Raw genomic sequence first — 24,211 nt, forward strand, 5'->3', positions numbered from 1 at the left:
GAAACAACGCATGATGATGCCATGCTGCTTATAACAGACTCTGTAGATGCTACTGGGATACAGAAAACATGGAATAACTAAGTCCCTACTACTCACTGATTACTCACTAGATAAAATACACTCTGGTTAGTCATAATGTAGTCCCAAAGCACAACTTATTTTAAACTTCTCTACTTTTTCCACCTGCAACAACTACCTGCACAGTCAGTTTTTCCATCTGTAATATACAAAGCATGAGCATAGGAAGATGACTACCAACAAGACTAACTGAAGTTTCAGCCTAATTTAATTTTATTCCCTGGAGATACTATTTTTTATTTATAGGAACCGCTGCTTCATTGGAGAGCGAACTAATTTTTCCATACACAGATTCCAGGAGGTTTTACGTTTTACAGAACTCACCAGCCTTCCCCATCTCATTTCTAAACTACAAGGCACCTGCAGCAACATGACAAAGGAATCAATCTGAACTACAAGTTCGGTGACGGAAGGAGTCTTGTAATCCTTTTCTTTATGGCATTAAATCAACAGATCAGGAGACATGGACAGATGGTACATATATGTGCATTTCTTGCCAGGTTCTACGAGATGGCTTACACCCCACCCCTCTTTCATCTGCACCTTCAGTCCCATCACAACCTGGGTTTTCTTTTGCTTTGAAAGTTTTAACAGTGCCAGAGCCTAAACACGTCAATAGGACACTTGAAAGAAGATTGTTTTATGTATTTGAGAGCACAAAATTGCTATAAATCTTTCTCATAGGCACGAGGAAAATTTGTTCAGCAAGGCAATTAGAGAAGCCTGGCAAGCAGTGCTTTCTGTATCCTGAACAAGTGTCTTCCATCCCTTGGCTCTGCACACGGACAGAGAAGACAGACCATGGGAACAACAGGGCAATGTAGACATAATTTCCAGTCCTACCTGGCATGCATAGAAGTGACCAGTTATTTTCACAACCACCTGATCATTTTCATCAGGTGTCTGGTCACGAGGGACTACAACTTCTGCACTTGTCAAGTTTTGAAGCTCATTTACCTATAAATAGATAGAAGAAGTCAGATAATCTTGAACCACCAAATATCCCACAACATGCCAACCTCAAACATGCTGCAGGCCTTAGAAACATCCTCTAAATTATGCCTAAAAAAAGAAACCCACTACAGAAAGCATCTTCATGCAGCAGTGTACTTTGCAAGATGAGCCTCGTCTCTCTAACATAAATTAGCACCAAGTTCTCTAGGTTTGTAGAAGTGCTTTAGAGACCAAATACAACACACAGAAGGTGTTAAATACACCACTTAAAAAAGCAGATAGATGCCACAGTGTTTGCAATTGAGTTTACAAGTCTAAGGTCAGAAAACTCGTACAATGTATAATGTAAGGAAGAACCAATGTAGAAATATTTATAAAAAACAGCTTCCACAAGATGAAGAATGATAAACAGAACAATGAGAAGCATCCAAACTATTTTCAGTAGCCCATCAGCTTCTGTATTGTCCGATTTACACTCCTTTTGTTTTAGAAATGCATAGCATTATATAATCCAAAAGTATTCTGCATAGCCAATTTTTCTAAGATTTTAATCCTTTAATCTCTTACTACTGCGAGTAATAAGGAAGTCCACGTTGCCTCCTGACACACAACTTCAAGACCCCATTGTACTCGACGATAGCGACCCAAGACTGAACCGTTTCTTTGCTAATATCAACTAGCTCCTGATTAACAAGCATATGGAAAATACGGGAGTACCAGCACGCTTGCAGGGCTGAAGATCTCAGTTGTATTATTTTATGCAAAAAACTGATCTGAAGGGATGCCATTAGTTAAGACAGAGCAAATCACTTTCTTTGTTGTTTTTGTCATATTGAACGTGTCCTAATTTTCTACCACTTTACAAGTTATGCTTTCACTCAATTCAGGACAGAAATGCCACCTTTGTACACACTGGATTTGATTTGATTTAAATCAAATGAGGTCAGTGACTATTTCCCCCAGATTTGACACAAGGTAAGGTTCAAAGAAAGTGGTCTTAAGTGGGAATATAATGGAAGAACAACATTTCTATTAATAAATCACCCTACAGATCTGACTGCAACTTTTTTTTTCCACTTTATAAATTAAATACATCATTCTGTGAGATTCTCTTGAGACAATAGAAAGCTTAACAAATACAACAAAGAAAATAACACCAGCTTTAACGTAACTTCAAAGGATTAGTTATTAGCTAAATCTTTAAAGTCTTATGTGTATATATACAATGAAATAAGAAACATAACTGATTAACACTACGTTTTATTCTAGCTACTTACTGTTTTGCCTCCTTTACCAATAACTCTACCAGCAGCATAGGATGGCACTTTTATATGAGCCTCAAGTTTCACTTCTTCTTTAGGTCCAAAGAAATTTTCTTCTTTAAGTTTTCCATAGATTCTCCCTTGAGCCTGCAGAAGTGTTTCCAGTTAAAGAATGTGCTTACTGAAATCTAGTTAACTTCAAAGAAATTCTACAGAAAGCAGTGTTTTCAATGCACAACCCCAACAAGCCATTTTCCCCAATAAATGCAATAGCTAGCAATAGCTACTTTCCTAAAGTATGTCTTTGTACCAAACTAGGAAGCAGTGCTGTACAACCTTAAAAATTGCATGACAAACCAGTGAATCAAAGAACGATTTTAAAAAGATCATTATTACTCTATTTTTCAGTAGAAATGTTGCTTTTAAAATAGGCTATTACATCTCTATAGAGGTAAAGAGTAGTAGAGAGAAGAACCGTCTGGCTGAAGCTTTTTTATTACACCCAGAAGCACAGAATGCAGTTAATTGGCTCAGAACCCCCCCCCCCTTTTTTTTTTTTTAAGAGATGCTAAACTAAAAAAAAAAGTCATGGGACAAAGACTTCACTTACAGCAAGCTCTTTAGTTTTACACTCAATTACAACATATTGTTTAAAAAAACAAATAAATCAGCTAGCTCGATCTTCTGAAGTGGAAAATTAAAGCTGTCTAGATCTAAATGGCACCATGGGAACAGGATCACTCCAGCCTGCACACAGTTGCCTTTTCTGGGGAATATGCAAGTGCCAGGTAGCAAGAAGGATGTCCACTGAGACTAAGCCACTGAATCTCGCTGATCTTTAAAAGGCATTTATTTCCTCATTGCCTGCCATTCATCAGTGAATTCCTGAGAAGTGACAACTGGAGTTTCGTCTCTTCATATCCTAGAAGCACCGAAAGATGAATTCTATTGAGGTACTGAAGAGAGATGCTCTGCGAAGAGCAGAAACCTATGGTCACAAAGTCTTCCCAGTTCAAGTTATTTTTCTCCTCCTTTAAATGAGACCCACCAGCCCTGTCACTGCACACCCCCTAAGTGCAGCCACCATCCAGGCTGGCCAAGAATGCAGTGGAACACAAAGTTCAAGAAGACCGTGTGAATGGATAATTAGGTTCAGTAGTGGCAGCTTACCTTATCTCACATCCTCAAGCCTAGTCAAGTTCACTCTATTCTAGAATAGGCAAGATGAAAGACATTTTGTGACCTCGGATCTGAAAGTACTTGGTATTTTTGTAGGTCTGACTCCATGTAAACAGTTTGGAAAAAAAACTATAATGTATAGCTTTGGCCTAGGTGGGAGATACACTATGGGAAAGAAGGCACACGTGCATTACTGCTGAATGATAGAACAAGGTGGGATGTTGTTTTTAGAAAGATTTGCGGTGTTAGAAATATATTTAATGTCTTCTCGCTGTTGAAAGAGTCTTTAAAGAAAGGAAACAACTGGGTTGGCAAGTCCTTTGCAGTAAAACAGTGGCTGAAATATGTTGTCTACACTCGATTCCACTTCCGCTGCACATGTCCCACATCCAAAGCAATGAGATCCCCTCTGAATGTTGGCATCTGGGCATGCCTAAACTCTAGGGAGTACTGCAGCAGAGGCTGTAAACAGCAGCATATTCTCACCCTTCTTCCAGCTCCCTCGCTAATAAATAGTCCCGCATACCACAAAGTCCTCAGGCTACTGCAGCTGAGGAAGAAAGGGGTGCAGCCACTGCAGCTACCACTGACATGAATCACAGAACAGAACACAATGTAGTAGGGAAAGGATGCCAAACTCACAGGCTCTGCGCTGACACGGCCTCTCCGAGAGCTGGTTACTACTCATCTGAGCAGCAACCATTCCCTCTTCAAATTGCTGTGCGCCCAGACTGCATTCTTGTTGTGTAACAAGAGTCTGTGCTCAGAGATGGAGAAGACACACGGAGCTGAAGGACAGCAGTGCTGAAGCTTGGGCCTGGCCTGGCCTCCTTCAGGTTAACAGTGGTGATAAAAGAAAGGACTGAACTCCGCCTATCCCCAGCAAGAGGGCATTGCTCAAAGAGTAGTAAAGAGCTATGGGGGCTGGAGTGATGGAAGACCTAAGGGATAGTCCCTCACCTTCTCAAGGCCAGCATTCTCAGGATCACTGGATAGTACAGTGATCTACACATGCAAGCAGAAGCCTACGTGTAGAGAAGTAACTGATGCTTAATTGGATGTGGTTTTAGCCCAAGCAGGGGGTGCAGAGAAGGGAGACTTTCTGCAAAGGGTCCAGGCTGGGGAGAAAAGTTGGCAGAAGAGCCCTGTGGTACTCCAAGCCAACATTGTGGAGGAAGCCTACGGACAAGCCTTTGCCTACATGAAAGTCAGGATAAGGGGCACCCAAATCTACTTGGGACTGCTACTCAAGGGTTGGCTGATATCTGACAGAAAAGGTACTCAAAATTCCAACCTTGTGCTGATCCCAGGTCATGAAAATGCTTCATATGTGGAGAAAGCCATGTGACCAAGCCTACATGTTCACAGAAAACCTCCAGGAGGCAGAGCGTCTAAGTTATGCTTTGCACTCACTAGCTTTTCAAATCTGTGTGGAAGAAACTGAGCAACAATCCCAAATGCATCCAGATCACTATTACGCCTGTAAAATACCTGCCCTGATATTTCTCCAAAACTCCTGAAGGCATTCATGAAACTGATTCTAGATATGCCTGAAGTTTGTGTACCTTCTTCCTGCAAGATGCCCTGAAGCAAAAATACAAAGCCAAAAACAAGAACAGGCAAGAGAGCAATGCCAGGACATGAACTCTCAGGTGACTTCCTACCTGCTCTGGGCCTCATCTGCGATGAGGCTGGGCTGCTGCACTGAGCCATCTGCACCACTCTTACCGTGGTCAACTCCTTTTGGCGGTAACTAGATTTAGCCCTTGGCACTTAAGGCAGAAGGCCACTCCACAACTCAATTTGAACACAAATGGGATAATAGTCTTGGAGTATCTCCGTGCAACTGTAGTGTAAATACAATTACAACCCTTGCCTTTATCTGCAGAGCCACCCAAAAAGCACTTTCCAGTCAGCATGCAACAGTAACCTGGGGAGACTCAGTCTCATCTTGTTATAACAATTAAATACACTGCACTATCGCAGGTATTAAGACAGGCTAGAACGACTCAACTGTTGCACTCTTAGCTAAAAATGGAGAATCAGGAACGCAGTATGGTCATACTGACACTCTAGACTTGATTTTAACTTGCATGAAACTGCTGCCAGTTTGCAGATGACCAGAACATAGCCCCTGATGGTACTCATATATTCATGAGTATGCATTTCATATGCATTTCAGCAAAAGGAAAGCAAAAAGAGAAGATTGACTAAATTTCTGAATACACTTCAGTTTGAACTGAGCAGTTAGATTTCGCTATTGTCCCTTGCAGCACAAAGGCCACTACAGATTGACAAGTTTTTATATGGTATACCTTAAACTGAGCTTCTGGAGGTCCAGTGATGATAACCATTCTCAGCTTGGCATCTGGTCCTTCAGCAGGGGCAATCTGGAATGGATAAACATAGCTTTTGGTAGCTGTCTTTTGAAGGAATCATTTAAAGCCACCTCCTCCCCATTTCAGTCTCACATTCTGTTCAAGAGCGAAAAGTTATTCATTACTGCAGCAGCATTACACTTCAGTCATGACGGGTTTGTTCTCTTTAAAGTGCATTAATTAGCTGTAATGAAATGTGGAGAAATTGGCTAAACCATAAGCAAGCTTACTCCTGAAAATTAAAGGCATAACTACTTGTCCGCATATGGCAAAATCCCACAAGCAATTTTCATGTGGCTGTGAGGGATGCAAAACATGTAGCCTTCAAAAAGAAAAGTATGGTTAATAGGCTGAGATTCTTATCCTTGCCTGCTAACTTAAATAGTCTAATGAGTTTTGCTCATTAGCAGAAGTTTGCATCTGTCCCCCTGAGAGCAGAAGATCACTTTACTGTTGTAACTAATCAGGTCCAAAACATTCCTCCGCACTGGACAATGAGTTCACAGTTTCCAAGGGTTTTCTATCTCCAGACATTTGTGTGACCCAAATAAAAATTAAGCTCCACCAGAGCTGAGACAGAGACGCCTGCAGGGCCTTTAGCAGTTCATGTCACCACAAAAGTAAGATTTCTGTGGGTGTTGTTCTCAGACTCCATTGACATTAAATAATTCAAACTAGCCTCTGACATTCTGGATGAATCTTTTGTTTATCACAACTGACATTTCCATTGTTGCGTCTAGTATTACAGAGCTGCTGTTGAATGGGCAATATTTTAAACACTACAGGATTTCATCTTAGCTGTTGGCATGGGGATGTTATTCATATTTAACAGCTGTAGTTTATTTCAGACAAATTACCAGTCACCATGCATCATTTTCACTAAAGAATTTTGCTAACCAAAGTTTATATAATTATTCATATTGTATCCTAAGATGGAGAATATATTACATGCTAGTTATCTGGTTTGCATATTTATTTTTCATACCATTTCTGCATTGCAATCGGCTATAGCTAAAAATACACGTTCACTTTACAACAGTACATTTACTAAAACACCAGGATGGGGCATTGCGGTAAGGGCAAGCACAGGATAAATACATTCACTCTTTGGAACGCAGGAATTTTACAGGGGTAAAATTTTAAGGCACATTTGGAGTCAGCTGACTGAGCAGAGCTTCGCCTACCAATTTCCTTTCCAGTAAGATGGATGTTATAGTTTGCCTTTCAGTTAACTCATTTTTTCTTACTGAAAGTCTGCTTCTTCATTGAAATTTTAGGAAAAAAGTTTTCCATCAAGTCTTCATTATATCTTTGCATCTTATGCATATTTAAGTGTTCTGGGACATTTCTTGCTTTGCTCTCCTCTTGGGATGGCCTGTTCTCCACAGCTGGAGCAACACCTTGCCGAGGGCTATGAGAGAAGCACGTACCTACCGACTGGAGCATTTCCAAGTCTGAAGGGACAATCTAAGAGCCTTCAGTGTTAATTCTGTCTGCTTTTGGGAGGAGAAGCTATATACGTACAATTATTATTCAAGTGGTAAGTTTTTAACTTCTGAGAGAACACTTTTACATTCCTAACTTGGGGGGAGTCTTCCATATGTTGAGTTACAACCAGACACCTTCATACACCCAAAATCAGCAGCGCCCATCCCAGCTCCTTCAAAGACAGGAAGGGGAACTGAGGGAATTATTTTATAAGCAAGGAGATGCCAGTGTTCCCAAAAGGTCCCAGCACTCCGCTGTGAGGTGGAGAACCTCTGCCTGGCTCTAAATAATTCTGTCTACACAAGGCCCATGCCAAGCCTGCGCCACCAAGCAGCAGCCCCTGACACAGGAACACAACCCAAGGCCATCAGCAGCCGCGTGCGCCTCTGAAGCACTGGGCTGGCCACAGCCTTACGCAGAGCCCCTGTGCATCTGCAGTTTATTTCGTCTTATTTTGTGGCTAACTAGTTTCATCAGATCTACAAAGCTCAGCACAAGCACGAAGAAAATGCATGCGGATGTAAAATGTTTTCATATGTAACTATCTCCAGCACCACTCAAAACAAGCTCAGAGCATCGTGCACACACAGCCTTACTTCCTCCATAAACCACGATTACTCGTTTGGAAAGTTAAAAGTTACTCCAGCAGCACTCCCTCAAGCTCTTCACTAAAAGCACAGATTCCTGGCTTCATGATTTATTATTTTGCTCAGAAGATACGATAAAGGGCAGGCGGTCAGCACAAAGGAAGTTTAGAAGTTTCAAGTCAGTTTGTACTAGCTGTCACATTTGACACTTGTTTTCCCACAAAAACAAGAGTGCTGCTCCATGTTGTTTGGTCAGATCACAGTTGAAATTGTGCTTTTATTCTAATTGATGGTCTTAAACGAAGCCCGCAACTTCCAGATTTAGCAAGCATATCCTGTATCCATGCAGTTCTTTTAAGGCTTGATCCTACTTCCACAAAAATCTTCCTCACCTTACTGTTTATTGAAGGAACAAAAGACCGGAGCTTTAACAAGCTTAATTTCAACTAATGCAGGTACATTAAGCACGTTGGGTAGATGGGGTGCCAGCTAGTAAAAGCAGCCTGAGGCCACCGTTAGCCAGATGTGTGAGAAATGCAGGGAACTCCCTTTCCATTAAACTGTCTTCCAAGAACCAACTAACGAACTAGTTTGGACTGGCTCTCAGATGTCCAGGTTATTCTGCATTTCTCCTCACCTGGCAGTACCCTTCCATGTACCACTTCATCTTTAGATACAAACCAGAGAGGGAGAGGGAGGGAAGAAATCCACGTTGTGATACATCACACCTCCGTGCAAGACAGATTCCATGAAGAACCACCAACACCTTGCACTTCCTTCCATTCCATCTTCCCCACTAAAAACATAACTATTAGTGCTCTAACGTAAACCGCCCAGGCAGTATAACAGATATTTACTGTACTGCTTAATATCAACTCTGGGGTTCCTTAAACATTTTGCCCTGCACACTTAGATGAACACCTTCCAGGAGAAGCCAAGCCTCACTGGCTTCACCAAGCTTAACTCAGCATAGCCAAGTCCTGCCCCTGAACTCCCTGAACTTCGGCAGATCCCTGCTCCATAGCGCTCACTGAAGAGGCCACGTCTCCTGAGCAAAAAGGAGAAAACGCTTGTTCAATTTGTGCAGGAAAACTTCAATCTAACAGCAGATAAAGCTACAAACAGCACGGTAGAACACTGAATAGCTTAGGCCAAGACGTTATCTTTGCAGCACAGAATAGCAAAACTGGCCATTTTTCCAGAAAAAAAGCTCCAGCACCTAGAAAAGCTACCTGTAGTTACAGTGGTATTACTAGCAGAAACCCAAGGCCTTCCTACAACTCCCCTACAACTGCCGCTGTTACTAACCCCTACAGACAGAGGAATCAAGGATTTCAGCAAACTGGTTCAGATTCAAACTTATGCTTCCACGATGTCAGCCTCTGCAAACCGTCTTGTTCTCCTCCCCACTGAGGTGGCTGACACACAAGCAGGCCGATGTTAAAAAGCAGGGTGCCAAGGTAATCGCGCTGCTGAAACGCAGGCTGAGCCAGGAGCTCAGGCTAAAGCAGAGGTTTTAACACACAAGTGCTTCACCATGGAGCCACCAGAGGCTGACAGCCCTGCCCGGTCCATCCAGAGCCAAGTGAGAGTGGTCACAGCAGCAGGAGACGTCACCTGTGCAGTTGTTTTTAGGAGGGGAGTTTACCTCACCAATTTTCACTTTACCAAAAGCAAGAAGAAAGCCTTTAAGCACCGCATCATTAAGACTTAAGTCTGTTTCTAAGAAATCGAGACCACCAAAGTAGCTTTCTTTGCAGCTTATATTTCACACCTCAGGAGACGTTTGAAAACATGCTTCTAATTATCTTGTCTCAAGGAAGATTAAAAGATGATTTATAAACAAATGTACCATTTATCACATCACATTCTAAGCATAGAGTGGGGGAGGACATTCACAAAAACATGGCTTGTACAAACTTGCTGGAAGTGTCGTGGGGAATAGACAAAGTTAGTCAGTGTAATAATACCTTAATAGATGCGCCTGCAAAACGAGAAAGTTGTTTGATGTGCTGTCCCTGCTTGCCAATAATAGCTCCAACTGCCAAGGCTGGGATGAACAGATGAACAGTCTCAGACTCGGGCTGTTGCTGTGGGGAAAAAGGAAATATGCAGTGAATGTTTTTGAACATTATGAATCAGACTGACAGGAAAACTGGTATGGAACAAGCATGCATGGAAATGAGGGAGCGATCTTATGATGCCCTCTGAAGTCTGAATATTAAGGGTCTGCCTTTTTTCTGGAAATCATTGAATTCACAGAACATGAAAGAACAGTTTGAGCCAAAAGAGGATTCTTCCATCTTTTATAAAATAATTGCAGTTTTCATGCCTAGAAGTTCTTCTAAAAACCATTGAGTCTTTGCTTCTTCACGAGGCATTCGTTCTTACCTGTCACTGTCTTGATGCGTTTCCACATGCAAGACTCTGCAGATGAGGCTGCCACAAGTGAACGGGCTACAGTCAGAGCAGCCAAACTCTTTCTAGTTTTCCTAGCTTTTTTTTTTTTTTTAATTTTAGATTGTGCTGAGGGCTGCACAAAAAGCCTCAGAGTTACATACATGCTACAATTTCCTTTGTGTGGGAGTAATCTGGAATGATAGCCAGCGTGAAAATTGCCAGTGGTTCCTCCTGTGTAATATTATGCAACAGCCGGGGTCCTGGCGGCGGGCCCGAAGCAGGCCAGTAAATTAAAGGCGAGATGAGGCGTTTGTACGAGTGAGAGGGCCCAAGCGCTGTGCCCACTGGAGACCAGGCACCACCGTGGTTTTCTATGGCTTTCAAGCAGACGCCCCAGCTGGAGAACACAATCTAACACTCGAGCTCCTCTTTACGTGCTGCATAGCAATGATCAGACCGCAGGGCTACATATGCCACGCTAAACCGTAACTATTTTACCAGCCTCAGAAGCAGCTTCTGAAGAGCTCGTCTCGGGCTAGCGGAGCACCTCCGAGTACCCACTACACTGCAGTACCATTAATCCATCCACTTACATCAGGATTACTTCTCAAAAGCACTTCACACAAGCCCTTTCTGTGAACTAGAAGGCATTTAAGACCTCTATTGGAAAAAAAAATACCTTCCTCTGAGTCGCCCTCGCATACAGTTTCTGAATTTGTTGCGCCTTCATCCTTGCAGGAGAGCCAGCGAGCCCTCTTCCTGCAGGGGTCTTCGAGGGAAAGACCTTCACCTTCACACCTGCACCCTCGGTGCCTGCCCCACAGCCCAGCCCCAGCGCCCACCCAGCAGACCACGGGGACCAACCCCGCTCGCTCCGCTCTCCTGTGCATCGTGGTAAGGAGACAGGCCCACGTGCAGAGCCTCACCAAAGCAGCCTTTGCTGCAATGCTTTAAGAAATAGACACCCTATATGCAACACAGCACAAAAAGCCGCTAATTTTGCTCTAATCCAACAACCACCACCTATTGCTACTTTAATTTAAGTGTCTCAGGAACTTCTTTCAAGGGGAAGCAAAGTCCCAGCGCGTTAACCGTAAACAAATCAGAACGAAATGCTTGTTTCCAAGTTTTACCGCTTTCTTTCGGTAAACACAAGTCAACCATAACCTCAGGGGAAAAAATTCCAGGCACAGCTCCACAGACCAGGTGAAGAAACCCCAAAATAGGATATTTAGCATAGAAACGCACTCTGCCAGTCGCTTTAGGTGATTGCAACCGTTACACAACTCACCCCGTGTTTCCACACGTACGAGACAGCAGCATTCACAGGCAGCTCGCACTGATCTTAGCCCACGTTTTGCCTGGACACAGGATCCAGCCCTCCACAGCCAGCCTCCCCACTCCTCCCCGCGATTTGGGGCCAGCAGGATTGCGGCTCCGGCTGATTTGTGGTGCCGGCGGAGGCTCCCTGACCTGAATAACCACAGAGCCACACAAATGGCAGTCCTGGAGCAAGGGAGGACGCAAGAGTAACTAGGTCGGGGCATGGGAAAAGGTGGAGCAGCCCTTTTAATCTGCCTAGAGAAAGGTTTAAAGTGATCTCAAAAACTACGCCCTGAAACTACGTATTTGTAATGAAAGATAGCAGTCATTTCGGTATAGATGTTAAACCGCTTTCCAGCAGATTACTCATTTTCTCCTCTTATTACTACCAACATCCTGTGAGTGTACTCAGAGTAAATCCTTTTACATCTTCATCGTGAATCCAGCAAGATTTCCAGTAATTTGGAAACACTACCGTGGATGCTTGGCTGATGTCATCACTTTGGAAAAGTTTCTGAAGGGATACAAATTGGTGAGACATTTGTTTGTTCCAGTTCTGTTGCAAGGACCCACACTACCTGCGCTGCGTGTAGGCGCAATGACTCTTTCCAGCCAAGCCCAGACAGCTTAACAGAGAGCTTAGTTGCTCTCTGCAGTGACCGCTACCTTCAGTTATCCCCACACCAGGAGTGTGCAGGAGTCCTCTGCCAAATTTTTCTTCCCCACGTGCAGATCCAGCCCCCCCTCTTCCAGCTACACTTTAAGCTAACTCATACAACGCTGCTACAGATCAAACGTGCGGCTCGAGCTGGTTGTCAAGAAGTTGCACAGCTTGTACCTCGATCCACCTCCAGACATCTCTCCCCTATACAAACGAAGCAAACTTCATTACTTTTGTTTGCAGATATTTCCTGCCTTCCCTCTGTTGCCCATCTGCCTGCAGCAGCGTTTTCCCCTCTTCTTCCCAAAGCTTGATTTCCAGCCGCTCTCTTGGCTAGGTTCAATTCACCACTGGAATTCCTTTCTGCTGCCTCACCCTTAAACATGAAACATGGGCAACAAAGGCAATGAAAGACAGAAGACATACACGTGCCTTCCCAACCCTACAGCCAGCTCACTGCAGTTCTCTCTCCCCATCCATCCTTATAATTTTGACTTGCTGATATTTATTTATGCATTGTGAGTGAGGTTCCTTAACGTTACAACTCCATTTTGGCGTAATAAAGATATATGTTTATAAGAGAAGGGAGGAGAATTTGTCCATACTGAGCTGATTGCATATCGTCATTTTTCATATTCTTGTTTGCAGAAGTACATTGACACATGTGTAACCAAATTCATCTCCAGTATAATATAGGATTTAGAGAAATTATGTCCATTTCCTCACCCACACCAATTTTTAACCACTCAAAAGAAATACTGTTTGATTTGTTTTAAAGCAGGAACATCAAAAAAGACAGGTCTTCTTTTTTTCTTCTGGCAGAAATCAAGTATAGCAAAGACTTCAAGAGCAAATAAATTGAACTTGGAGTTATGATAGTCTGTTCACATCCTTACCCACAATAATTTAAAAATAATTTTATATTTACTGGAAGACTGTCTTCCAAAAGAAACACATCAAAACATAATGCAATGACTGCACCACCCATCAATCTCACAGATGCTTCTGGTGAGCTTAGGAGGGGAAAAAAGTCAACTATAATTTAATCTTCTCCATGCCATGCCACATAAGTCATGTAGCTTTCCAGGAACTTCTAGCATGAGTTATATCAGAAATAGATTCCTAGATCTTAAACATATGTTAGAGGCACTAAATTTAGGAAACTCATTTCCAAATGTGTGCAATCTGAGCTTCACATTCACTCCCATAACAAGGCCAAAAGCAGCTTCCTTAAATGTATAGTTAAAATTTAAGGACTAAAATGCATATGTTTTGGAGAATAATCATCCATTTTGACTCTGGAGAACACCCCGCAGTTCATCTTACAGTTTTCTTTCTGAAAGAAGCGTGCTACTAAAAAGACCATTTCCAAGCTATTGGGGTAGGGAGAAAGATGCTTTATCAGGTCGTGTTTGTTGTGCTTTAACAGGAGCTGTAGCACTGTAAGATAAATTCGCTGTAAATATTAGTGAACCTATCATTTCGCCAGGTTTACAGCCTCCTTAGAGAAGGATGAATCATTTTTTTTTTCCAGAATTTTAAAACTTCTTAAAGATAGTCAGCTTATGATAGGTCTTCATCTTTTTTAATTTGAAAGGCCTTAACTGTATGGTTATAAACCTAAATGTTTTTCAGTTTAAAGATTAAAGTAGCATGCACTATTGAAGTTGTGAAGTTCATTAATCATGAAATTGTCAGTAGTACTCATCAACTAGTTTTTGACACCAGTAAGGTCTCCTGCATGTGGAGAGTTCTTTGTACTCTATGTTTCCCAGTTAACTTCATTTTCCACCCACATAACAAAATAGTTTGTTCAAGACCAGCCCTGGGAACTGACTTCACATAAAAACGTAGAAAAACAACTTTAAAAGTATGAATCTAAGCTCTCCAAGACATATATGGCCCGTATGTCCACCTTAACTTCTAAGTGCCTTTGAGGTCTGTGGTGCACAGAAGAGCTCTTTTGCCCCAGCAATATTTGTTAGATGGGCTCAGTACTAGTTGTTTCCTACCTGTAAATAGGTACAAATAATATAAAACAAGCATGGGGGGATTGTCTTTGTTTTGCTCGTTCCTGCTACCTGATGGAAGCTCAGCTGTTGATGGAATAGCTTACATTCGGTTTGACCTGCATACTTCTGGGTGGTGGGGCAGGAAGCCTGTGCACACCTGAGAGAGATTTTGTCTCAGATAGGTGGGGCACACAGACTCTGCCAGAAGGTTTGCTCAGATGGAGAATTTCGCTTCTTAGAATAAAAAAAGAACAACTCCGGAAACTGAGATTTCTTAGTTCTAAGAAACAGATTCTTGAAGAGCATGCTGACCAGAAACAATTAATTTGGTTCATAAACAGCTGCTAATACTTGCTTTGTTTCTACAAAAATCAGCATGCTTTAAACAAAAACAGACTTAATAAGCATTTTTCATCCATATCCAGCACATTTAACTAATGAAAACAATTTTAAATGCCATTTTTGTTCATTAATTGGATTCCAATTTCCATCCAAATGAAGTTCTAATTTTCATCAGTCTAAAAAATTAATCAAGCAAATAAGAAAAGCACCATTCATTTAAAAAACACACAGAAAATAGAGCAAATATATTAACAAAAGCAAACTAACCTGAATATTTGTTTAAACAAAGATTCACTATGTGAACAAAAGGTAGCTGTGGTGCTACAGGCTACACTAAGGCTTTCAGAAAGGTAACTGAAGTACTGATGTAAAATGAAATAAGTCAACTTAAATCAGATTTCCTACTTGCTCATTTAAATCATGATTGAAGACAGTAATCTAATACATAGATGTAAGTTAGTCCTCACTGCTGGATGAAGCTAAGCAACTCCTGCACACCAGTAACTAACATCTTAGACTAGCCCAACTCTTTTTCCCCTAGCAGACTAGATGTGTTTCCTTCCAGACCTCCTACAAGTCCGCAAACACCAGCCCCAGCCCTCTGCTATCTGTCCCTAGTGTAACAGACCACACCAACTTTTTTTTTTCTTTTAAATTTCTATTTAAATTCCCACCTCCTTCCAAGACTTAGCTTAATCTGATCCTAAACCCTGTAAGACCTGCTGCTTGCCTGGAGCCCCTGCGCTGCGGGCACCATAGGACTGTCCCTTCCCTCCACCCAGACTCTACAGCCCTAGAGAAGATTTTTCCAGGAGAAGCACTTCTCTGCTACCATTCCCTAACACATTAGAGTTTACTCTGAGCAACCTGGCTCAGCACAGAATGGTTATTTTTGTTTCCAGAGCCTCTGCTGGGGTGAGGTTATTCCCTTCACTAGGATATCTCCCATGCCCCTCAGTGTGAGGTCTATCACTCCTCACCACAGCTAGAAGCTGAAGACTCCCAGCCAAGGAAATCTGCAGATTCATTCTTCTTCCTGCACCTTCCTGAACTGCTTGCACACTTAGAAAGATCTGTACAGCCCCAAAGGTTTCCTGTGGGATAAGCTTATCTTAACTTTCTTCTGCCAAGGCCCAGTGCATCAGTCCTGCAAACTGTGCATGAAAAGGAAAGCATTTCCCTTACCTGCTACATCTGAAGAAGCAGCATTTGTCATCTTCTCACACTTGCATAACAGCCAAAGTGTGGACAGGCAAGAACAAACACTCAAAAATCAGAGATGATTCTTCAGATGGATGGTAGTAGGGAAAAGTAGGACCCAGACCAACGAGATTTTGGGACTGTGCATTACATCTGGGGATTGGTCTTGGGTTTTGACATTGTCTTTGTGTCTTAAATGGAGTTTTGCCCCCTCTGTTCTTCCCCAAGATGAACCATGAACCCCTCTCTTGCTTTCAGCTGAAGCTGCTGATATGTTAGTCCTCAGCCAGTATGGGTGTGTTGCCACCCTTCGAAGGGCTAGTGAGGGGAAATGGGTTTTATTTTATGTCCCTCATGTTAACTTGAGCACTAATCTCAGTCTTTTTCTACAAGCCTGCCAAACAGCATGATTTTTTTCCCAGTCATCTTTTTAAGCGTCTCCACAGACCCCTTGCTCCATCAAACGTATGTGGTTGGTAAATCCATTGCAACATTTGGGATAAGGCTGTAAATCTTTAAAATATTGTACCCACTGAAGTAAATAGGATTTTGTGCCAGACATCAGTGGGAGCAGAATCAGATCACTGTTTTCTAAGCCTGTTATGCATTCCCAGTACATGTTTTCATTTACTCTAAATGTGCTGCAAATGAATTACCTTTGGATGAGGCATTTATTTTAAGTCACAAAGTCATGTTATCCATTTCTAGCCAGCACCAGTTTTTAGCTGTGAGGGAAATAAGAACTATTTTAAGACTGCATGAAACAGTTTCAGCCAATGTTTGTCTACCATCTAGCAGAGTGGGTTATTGCTTTTGCTGGTCTTTGTTGTTGTTTTCAAATGCTAAACAAATCCACTCAGTAAAGGAAAAGACACTAGAAGATAACTGCTTTAAGAAGTTCTCATTTGCCATCCCCCCTTCCCAACTGCCACGATCAGCAAGACCGAGATTGCAGTGATTCACTTGGTCTTCAAATACCTTAAGCTTTGTCAGGAAGCGATGCCCCATTTTCTTCAGATCCCCTACCAGATCCAAAGCCAAAGTTTAAACCATGTTTTGGCAATGCCTTGTGAAGAATTATTCTGGCCTACAGCTGCACTAAGCATTCTTATTTAGTTAGTAATAAAAGTTTGCAGAAAGGGGAAAACCAACATTAAGCCAAGTATCCCTGAAGACATTCCAGTAAGAATCAATGCATTAATATAAAACTAGCTTTCAGCACTGGTGAAAGAAGTCCTACTGTATTCATTTTCTGATACTAACACTAAAACTAAGCCCTCGTTAGAAACAAAAGGCTCATTAAGAAAACCTTAAAATCGTGCTAGATATGCCAAATCTGACCCAAAGCTTTATAACACCCTTGAAAATACCTTTTGGGTCACCATTTCATACATCAGTTGAAGTGGTGCTGCCAGTTTAAGTTAACAAACTGAAGCCCAAGCTTCCTCACTCCCCAAGCTTCCTGCATTTGTTTAGAAGAGATTAAAGCTTGTGCTGCAATTCTAAAAGCTTCTGCCATATTGCCTGCAGTCAGAAGGTGATGGAAAGTTCTCGCCACTGAATTCATTCTGTAAAGAGCTAGCAAAACACGATTTAGAAGAAGTAATGCACATTTTTGGCTTAGCTTTGGACACCCTGAATTATCACCCACTTTCCCCATCCACACCCAGTACTGCCACCACCCACCCATGGCTGCATCTTCCCATGAGCTCCAAACTGGTGCAAGGAGTGGTATGAGATGTCTCCAGCTACAACAAGGCACTCCCCCAGCAGCTTCACCACCACAATTGCAGCAATTATCTCCTATTGTGGCCAGGAGTTCATGACACCACCTTTTTCCACTGCCCAGATCAATACAACACACTGTATTGGGTATTGACTCCCTCTTGCCCCCATGGGCATTACTGCTTCATCGCAGACCAAGCTGGTTATTGCGCACTAGCCATACCCTAAAATATTCAAGATTATTTTAAGAGTAGCCTCTTAGTAGTACTCACTCCACTTCTTGGCTCTGAACTTGAGTGCTTTTCATCACCATGATCTTCCACCTGGCAAGCCAAGGGGATCTCCTCATACTACTAGAAGTCACTAACACAACTACACTTATCAGAAGTGTTTCCAATATGGAAACCTAGCCAGGAACAGGGAGGATAGCAATCACAAAAGCACAGAGGGAACATTTTCTGGCAGGCTGGTTATAAGGCATTTCACAAGCAGGAACAGGTCTGACATATTTCTGAACACGGCATGAACTCTGTTTTTGCAAAATCTGATTGGCCGCTACGCCAAAAAAAGCAATCTGCTACCTTTTGTTCTGAACAGATAGCCAAAACCAAAAATCAGCACAAGGAACAGATTCTGAAACTACATAAGAGGGAATTTTGCTGGTCATTCACAAGCAGAAAATATAGGTATTCAGTGCTATAACACCACACAGCCACGAAAACAAAAGCGATGTTTATGTATAAAAGCACTTCCACTGCAAAACTCGTGGCTGTGACGCACCAGCCACACGGACGCTGCAGACTCCTCAAAGGTACGCATGAAATCAATGCCTTTAAAAGATACAGGTACCCTTCGTTCCTGCTTCATAAAGACAGTGCTGTCAGAAGCCTTAGAAGCTGCAGGGAAAACAGGTTGTGAAGACACAGGGAGGTCACTTGTTTTTCCATCACGTTTAACAAACAAGAGATGGAGCCAGCTACACCAGAATGAGGACTTGACCTATTTTTGGTTTTGGCCTGAAGGAGCTCAGCACATTGTAGTAACAAAGCATTATTTGGTACCTTAAGGAATTAAACTTCTCATTTAGCTTAATATTCAGAAGATGCTGAGCCTGTTAATTAGAGTTCGGGTTAGAGTTTAGGAGCCCGAGATGTTCACAAATACAACAGAAATCTTCCCACCACAAGAATATGGGAGCAGGGCACCAGCACAAACTCTCATCTCTGGTCCCAGGGAACTACAAAGAAGAATACAAGTATCCAAAACTGCAGGGAGGAAGGTACCATATTTGTTTTAAAAATAGTGCATTCCTGGTTAGCCAGCGACACCATTTGCATTACGACAACCTCAGACCCGTACAAAGAGCTATTAAGAATAGCTGAAGACTTCAACACCTTGGAAAACATGCCTGCCATCAACTTGACAGATTTTTGTACATCGTACGGTGCCAGCTGCATTTCTGCTCCCCACCATTCCCCTCGCTGGGGACCATTCCATCTCCAGAGGCAGAATAGTTTCTGATTGCTCCAGACGAGGGCCCCTGCCAACACAGCATGGCAGGACAGGAAACTTGTAGGCAGCGGGAGGACCAACCATTTTCTCTATGGATAGAACAATCCCACAACATTATGCAACCTGGAGCAAGTTTTTTAGGTGTCAAAGAAGTTTTGTTCATAAATTTAGAAAAGTAAGCAGGAAAGGCGTAGTCAAGGCACCAAGGTTACAATCTCAAAAAGAAGTCTGATGGGCTAGCAGCCCTCTTCTGTTTTGAGACAGCGCTGTTGTCCTATAGTGCCCTCCTCAATATTGTGTGTGCTGCACATGCATGGTTTTCATTTCACTGATATAAAACCATTTTGTAAAAACACTGCCAAATCCTCCTTCATCCCCCCTCAAAACCACATCCTCTTTTGGCTGGAGGACAGCTCCTTACAAAATCATCTACTGGTTAACAAGCTCACCAAATGAGGGCAAAGCCACTTAGACTACACAAATTATAGATGTACATACATTACTACCCCAGGGTAGTTTAGACAAAACAGTTGCACAAGCTAATCCTATCAAACCCAGACATCCAAAGGAGCCCAACTCCACCAAGAAAGAGTCAAAGTACCTGGAAACATAGGACAGTTTTTCCTCTTCCTTGTCTCTCTCATCTATGCTCAGGGCATCAAATGAAGGCCCTCAATGAAGCAATTTTTCATTTTAAATTACTTTTCTTTCCTGCCAAAAGCACAATACAGTTATTTCTTCTCACATCTATGCGATATAGAAGAACTCTTCTTTATTATTTCTGAAAATTACTGGAGAATAAAGAAGGAATCTGTCTTGAACACAACATCTTCTAAGAAGAAAGTTTTCCATTGGCATGTTCCTCACCTGCAACAAAAAGCCTTAAAAGATGGCGAAAAAGGAAAGCAACCCGTCAAGCCTAGCTGCACAGGATGATTCTTCATCATTGGAGAAAGGTGGTTTGATTTTGTTTTGTTTCCTGTAGGAAACTGCTTTTTTTTTCCTCCCCCCTCCCCCAGAAGTCTCTATGCATATCCCACAACCTAAAAATTAACCATGAGGCTAAAGAAAAGGTTAGAAGAATGCATTTTGAGGGTAGAGCTCCAAGAAGCTACCATCGGTGTGCAAGACTACCAGTACAGAAAGCAGCTCCTCACCTCAGCTAATTCTCACAGAGCAGAAATCCAGCTGATTCCTACAGGAACTTTCAGGACCAACTGGCATGGCCTCCTCTTGAGGAGGAAAGCTGTCTCCTCCTCACCTTTTGATGCATTTCAGTACATCTACCAGGTGACAGAGAACCTTTAACAGGAGCATTACTTCTACCTCACTGTTTCAGAACATTCAAGGACAGGACGAACTCTCAACAGGTTAGCCCTCCCTCCCCATCCCTTGGGATGCCAACTTTCAGACCCAAAGGCTACAAAAAAAACCGCAGTCAGATGTACAATTAAGCACAGAATTTCAATTTTAAGAGAAAGGGTGCAACCCACTTAAGCCCAGCAGATTAGCCAAGTGTATTTAATTGAATGACTGTACATAGTTGGACTTCAAGACAAGGATTTCTTGTTTGGTTGATGCTTTAAACGCTTCAGCTTCACACAAGAACAAACTTTTATTCTTGAGAAACAAGCACGTTCATATCTTCCCCAAAGTTCAGAAGACAAACAGAAAGTTCATCACAACAGCTTTGAGCAGTACAACGCTATATGAAGCGGTTTGTCTGGGATACTTCCCAAACGTTTTTCCTGGTAACGTAACTCCTGGAAAACGTAAGCATGGGCGTACTCACTTTTACAGAATCTTAGTTTCCTCCTCACACAAAACCCAATTCTTTGTGCTGATGCTCAGCTTGTGACATGTCTACAAGTGACAGGAGGCAGACTACCAGAACTATTTGCAGTTGTGTCCAAACTGCGGCACACAAGCATTTAAGTGCAGAGCTAAGGAGAGAGATTTAAGGGTAAACAAAGCAGTGGTTCTTCAGACCCAACAGCAGCTGAACAAGACAACTACAAACAGGAACAGAAAGGCCACCGGTCCTTAGTATGGTCACACAAGGGTACCCATTCATCAAGAAAGCCATTAGTGATATCATATCAGGATTGTTAAGAGTAAAATCATGTCAATTTACAAGCACCAAGAATTTTTACCTCAATATTCTCAACCAACTGATACATTTCTCAACTCCTACATTTTCCTCCAATCTTAAAATGTTTCAACAATTCCTACACGTTCTGCTTCGCCTGTCGTTTAGGAGGACAGAGAAAGCACACAGATCTTGGATTTTTGCAAGAGACAAAAATTCATAATAATAGAAATATGCAATGCTATTGCATCCCGTTCAAATGACTACACGAAATGAGTGCTTTAAACAGGCAAACAGAGCCCGGACTTTGCAATATAAAGAATTGTTGCTAGTGATAAGCAAATAACAAATAAACCTAATGGTTATCTGGCACTAGACCTGGTGCTCAGACACCATTAGCCACGTGCACCAGCCACGTGCCTGCACATGTGTGTTTACACCCAAACAGACAGATACCAAGGACAGCCTGTGCCTTCCTGTATGCACTCTACTGCCAGGACAAAGGGTAAAGCAACAACCAGCTTCTTAGTGAGACAGAAGCTACATCTGGTACCCTAAATTAGATAAGGCTGTAATAAGACTCCGATGCTATCCACCAGCATGAGTCACTGTGGAAACGGCCCCTAGAGAATAAGGCTTTTTGGGTCAGGTGGAAATTGCTCTCATGAACATGGCTCAGGCCAAAGAGCTAAATCCAATGCAGATAACGAACATCTCCTGTGTCCGATACTGGGCTGTTCCCAAAGCAGGTGGAGAAAGGTGTTCCCACTCTTATTGAGTATGTATTGAAGTTTTGCATGGAGAGATGGAGAGGAAGAAGCACCACCACAGCTCACAACAGCACAACCAGACCTACCAAACTACTCAGTTCCAAGCTCTTGAAAACTTGATTTTAGGAATACTTAGCCATGGCTGTGTAGTGGGGAGTTCAGACTTGTCACTCTAAGCTCTGGCAGAGGAACAAAACCCAAACCTGTTTGCTATGCGGATTTTTCTCTTTCCACCCGTGTAAAAAAGCAACAACCGGAATATGACAGACGCTTGTTTTGATAATTAAGATGACACCTCAGTTTCTTTGGGAGTCAAGTCCTACACAAATTCACAGCAACACCTTGTACCTAGAAAATACTACATCTGAAGGATGAACTGCATATGGAAACTTCTGTAGATGCCCCAAACCCACCCACCTACCTCATCTCCTCATCTGACCTACGGAAGAGACACTTGCAAGTCTATCTTCACAATAAGGTGAAGAAAACCTTTGGTAAAACAAGGAACTTGCTAACAAATAGTTTATAGGCAAAGGGACATGAAGTCTCCCTCTGGTTTCTTTGTTACTGTTTCTAAGACCTTCTTTCCCTGAAGTCATTCTTTTAAACCTTTTTTTTTTTAATTTTAATCTATTATTTGCTCTCCTAGATCCCCCTCTGTGGTTACCTTTAGCCTTTCAAGTTTTTTCCACTTTTCTAAATATAGCCATCCCTTTTCACTTGTTCTTTTTTTCTTCTACATGCCCCCAATACTGTATTTAAACAGTATTAAAAATATATTTTAAAAGTAAAATATATTACTGAAGGAAGGAAGTTAGAGGAGAAAAATCAGAAATTAACAGAAGCTAACCTCACACACAAGATTTAAGAGCCTTTGTGGAACAAAAAATAAAAAATGAAAGTTTTGTTTTTCAAAAGCATCCATTAAAAAAAGTAAAAAAGAGAAACCTCATCATTTTCCTTGTTTTCCTCTCCCCAGAGAGGGAGAGGTACTCCAAAATCAATCAGAGGGGCTGGCTTGCCAAAGCTCACAGCACTACCTACTCTTTGCCAGATAAGGTAAGATACAAGTAAAGAAAGTTGCAATAGTTTCAACTGTTCATGCATTTGTGTTCCAGAAACTTTGCTTCAGGTTCGGGGGCTGTCTTGGTACTAGACCCAAGATCCCAAAAGCCATCAGAACTCATTCTTCATATTTGTGAGTTTATCCCTCAGACATACAAACTACCTGGAAAAAGAGCTTGTTCAAAGGATCGAGCCGATAGCAGGAACAGGAGCCAGAGAGAGTTCAGACAGCAAGGTCCATCCAGCTCCAAACTCTCTACATTTTCTACAAAATAACACTTGTTTCTTGGTGACCTTTTCCAGATGGTGCCACTATCCTATTTCCAAAAACCCAAAAACTTCCAGATATCCTAGCAGGCCAACAAAGGTGCATCTGTGGGGGAGAGTGACCTACTAACAGAGGGACAGACATGCATAAGACTGAAATTGCCAAATTCAACACCGTTTGGGTGCATATTCAAAGCAAAAGCAAGAAAGAATCATGACAATAGAAAGAGTGGGGAAAAAATGAAAACAAAACAAGTGAGGAACAAAACCATATGCTTACACTATGAATCTCTCAAGAACTGTAAAGCAGTTTGCAAATTTGAAGAAACAAGAAAAAACTACACTCTTCATTACCAGCAAAGCAAAGAAAGTTATATACTGTTAACAAATCATCTTTAGTTCCTCTTAAATAGAATAAATTGAGGCATTCCATTACAACAACAGATGGCATTTTACACAATACAATGAAGCCAAAACCTGAGGTCTTTAGTTAGTTTAGTCTACCACTAATTAAACTGGAAAGGAACTGTGGGGAGGGAAAAATTGTTTGTCATACACAGAGGCACTGCTATTAGCAGTAAGCTAACTGGGTATAAACATATTTTTGTTGTGGTTCTCATTGGAACCTTTTCCTGATAAAGCCACTATTATACTGAACATAGTTTATAATACATTCATATCACCCAAGCTGTTCATTCCCACAAACAATGCTGCAAGTGTGGAATTTTCTCTGTTCCTTTCAGTGACATTTTCTTGGCTTCTTCCTCTGGGAAAAATATTTAGGCAACAACTTCCCTTTAGTGCAATTTATGTAGGCCCACTTGAGTAGTTTGACGAAGTTCAGTGTGCTGTGCTGCATTTTCACTGTTCTGGTTCATGGGGTCTCAGACCTAGCTCTCTAGATGTTACTGTTGAGCAA

General features: G+C 42.0%; 1 protein-coding gene across 2 annotated transcripts in view; it reads right to left on the minus strand.

Annotated features, from left to right (window-relative positions):
• IGF2BP3 (insulin like growth factor 2 mRNA binding protein 3) overlaps positions 1–24,211 on the minus strand; it is a 110,715-nt gene that overhangs the window by 2,630 nt on the left and 83,874 nt on the right. For both annotated transcript variants that reach the window (XM_080582671.1, XM_080582672.1), the window contains 4 exons: positions 9,897–10,016; positions 5,789–5,863; positions 2,310–2,441; positions 922–1,035 (listed from right to left, as the gene is read on the minus strand). In XM_080582671.1, coding sequence (XP_080438797.1) covers positions 922–1,035; positions 2,310–2,441; positions 5,789–5,863; positions 9,897–10,016 — 441 coding nt within the window. The remainder of the gene's footprint in view (positions 1–921; positions 1,036–2,309; positions 2,442–5,788; positions 5,864–9,896; positions 10,017–24,211) is intronic.

Source organism: Anser brachyrhynchus (genome assembly GCF_964034855.1).
Source record: "Anser brachyrhynchus genome assembly, chromosome: 2".
Taxonomy (NCBI): Eukaryota; Metazoa; Chordata; class Aves; order Anseriformes; family Anatidae; genus Anser; species Anser brachyrhynchus.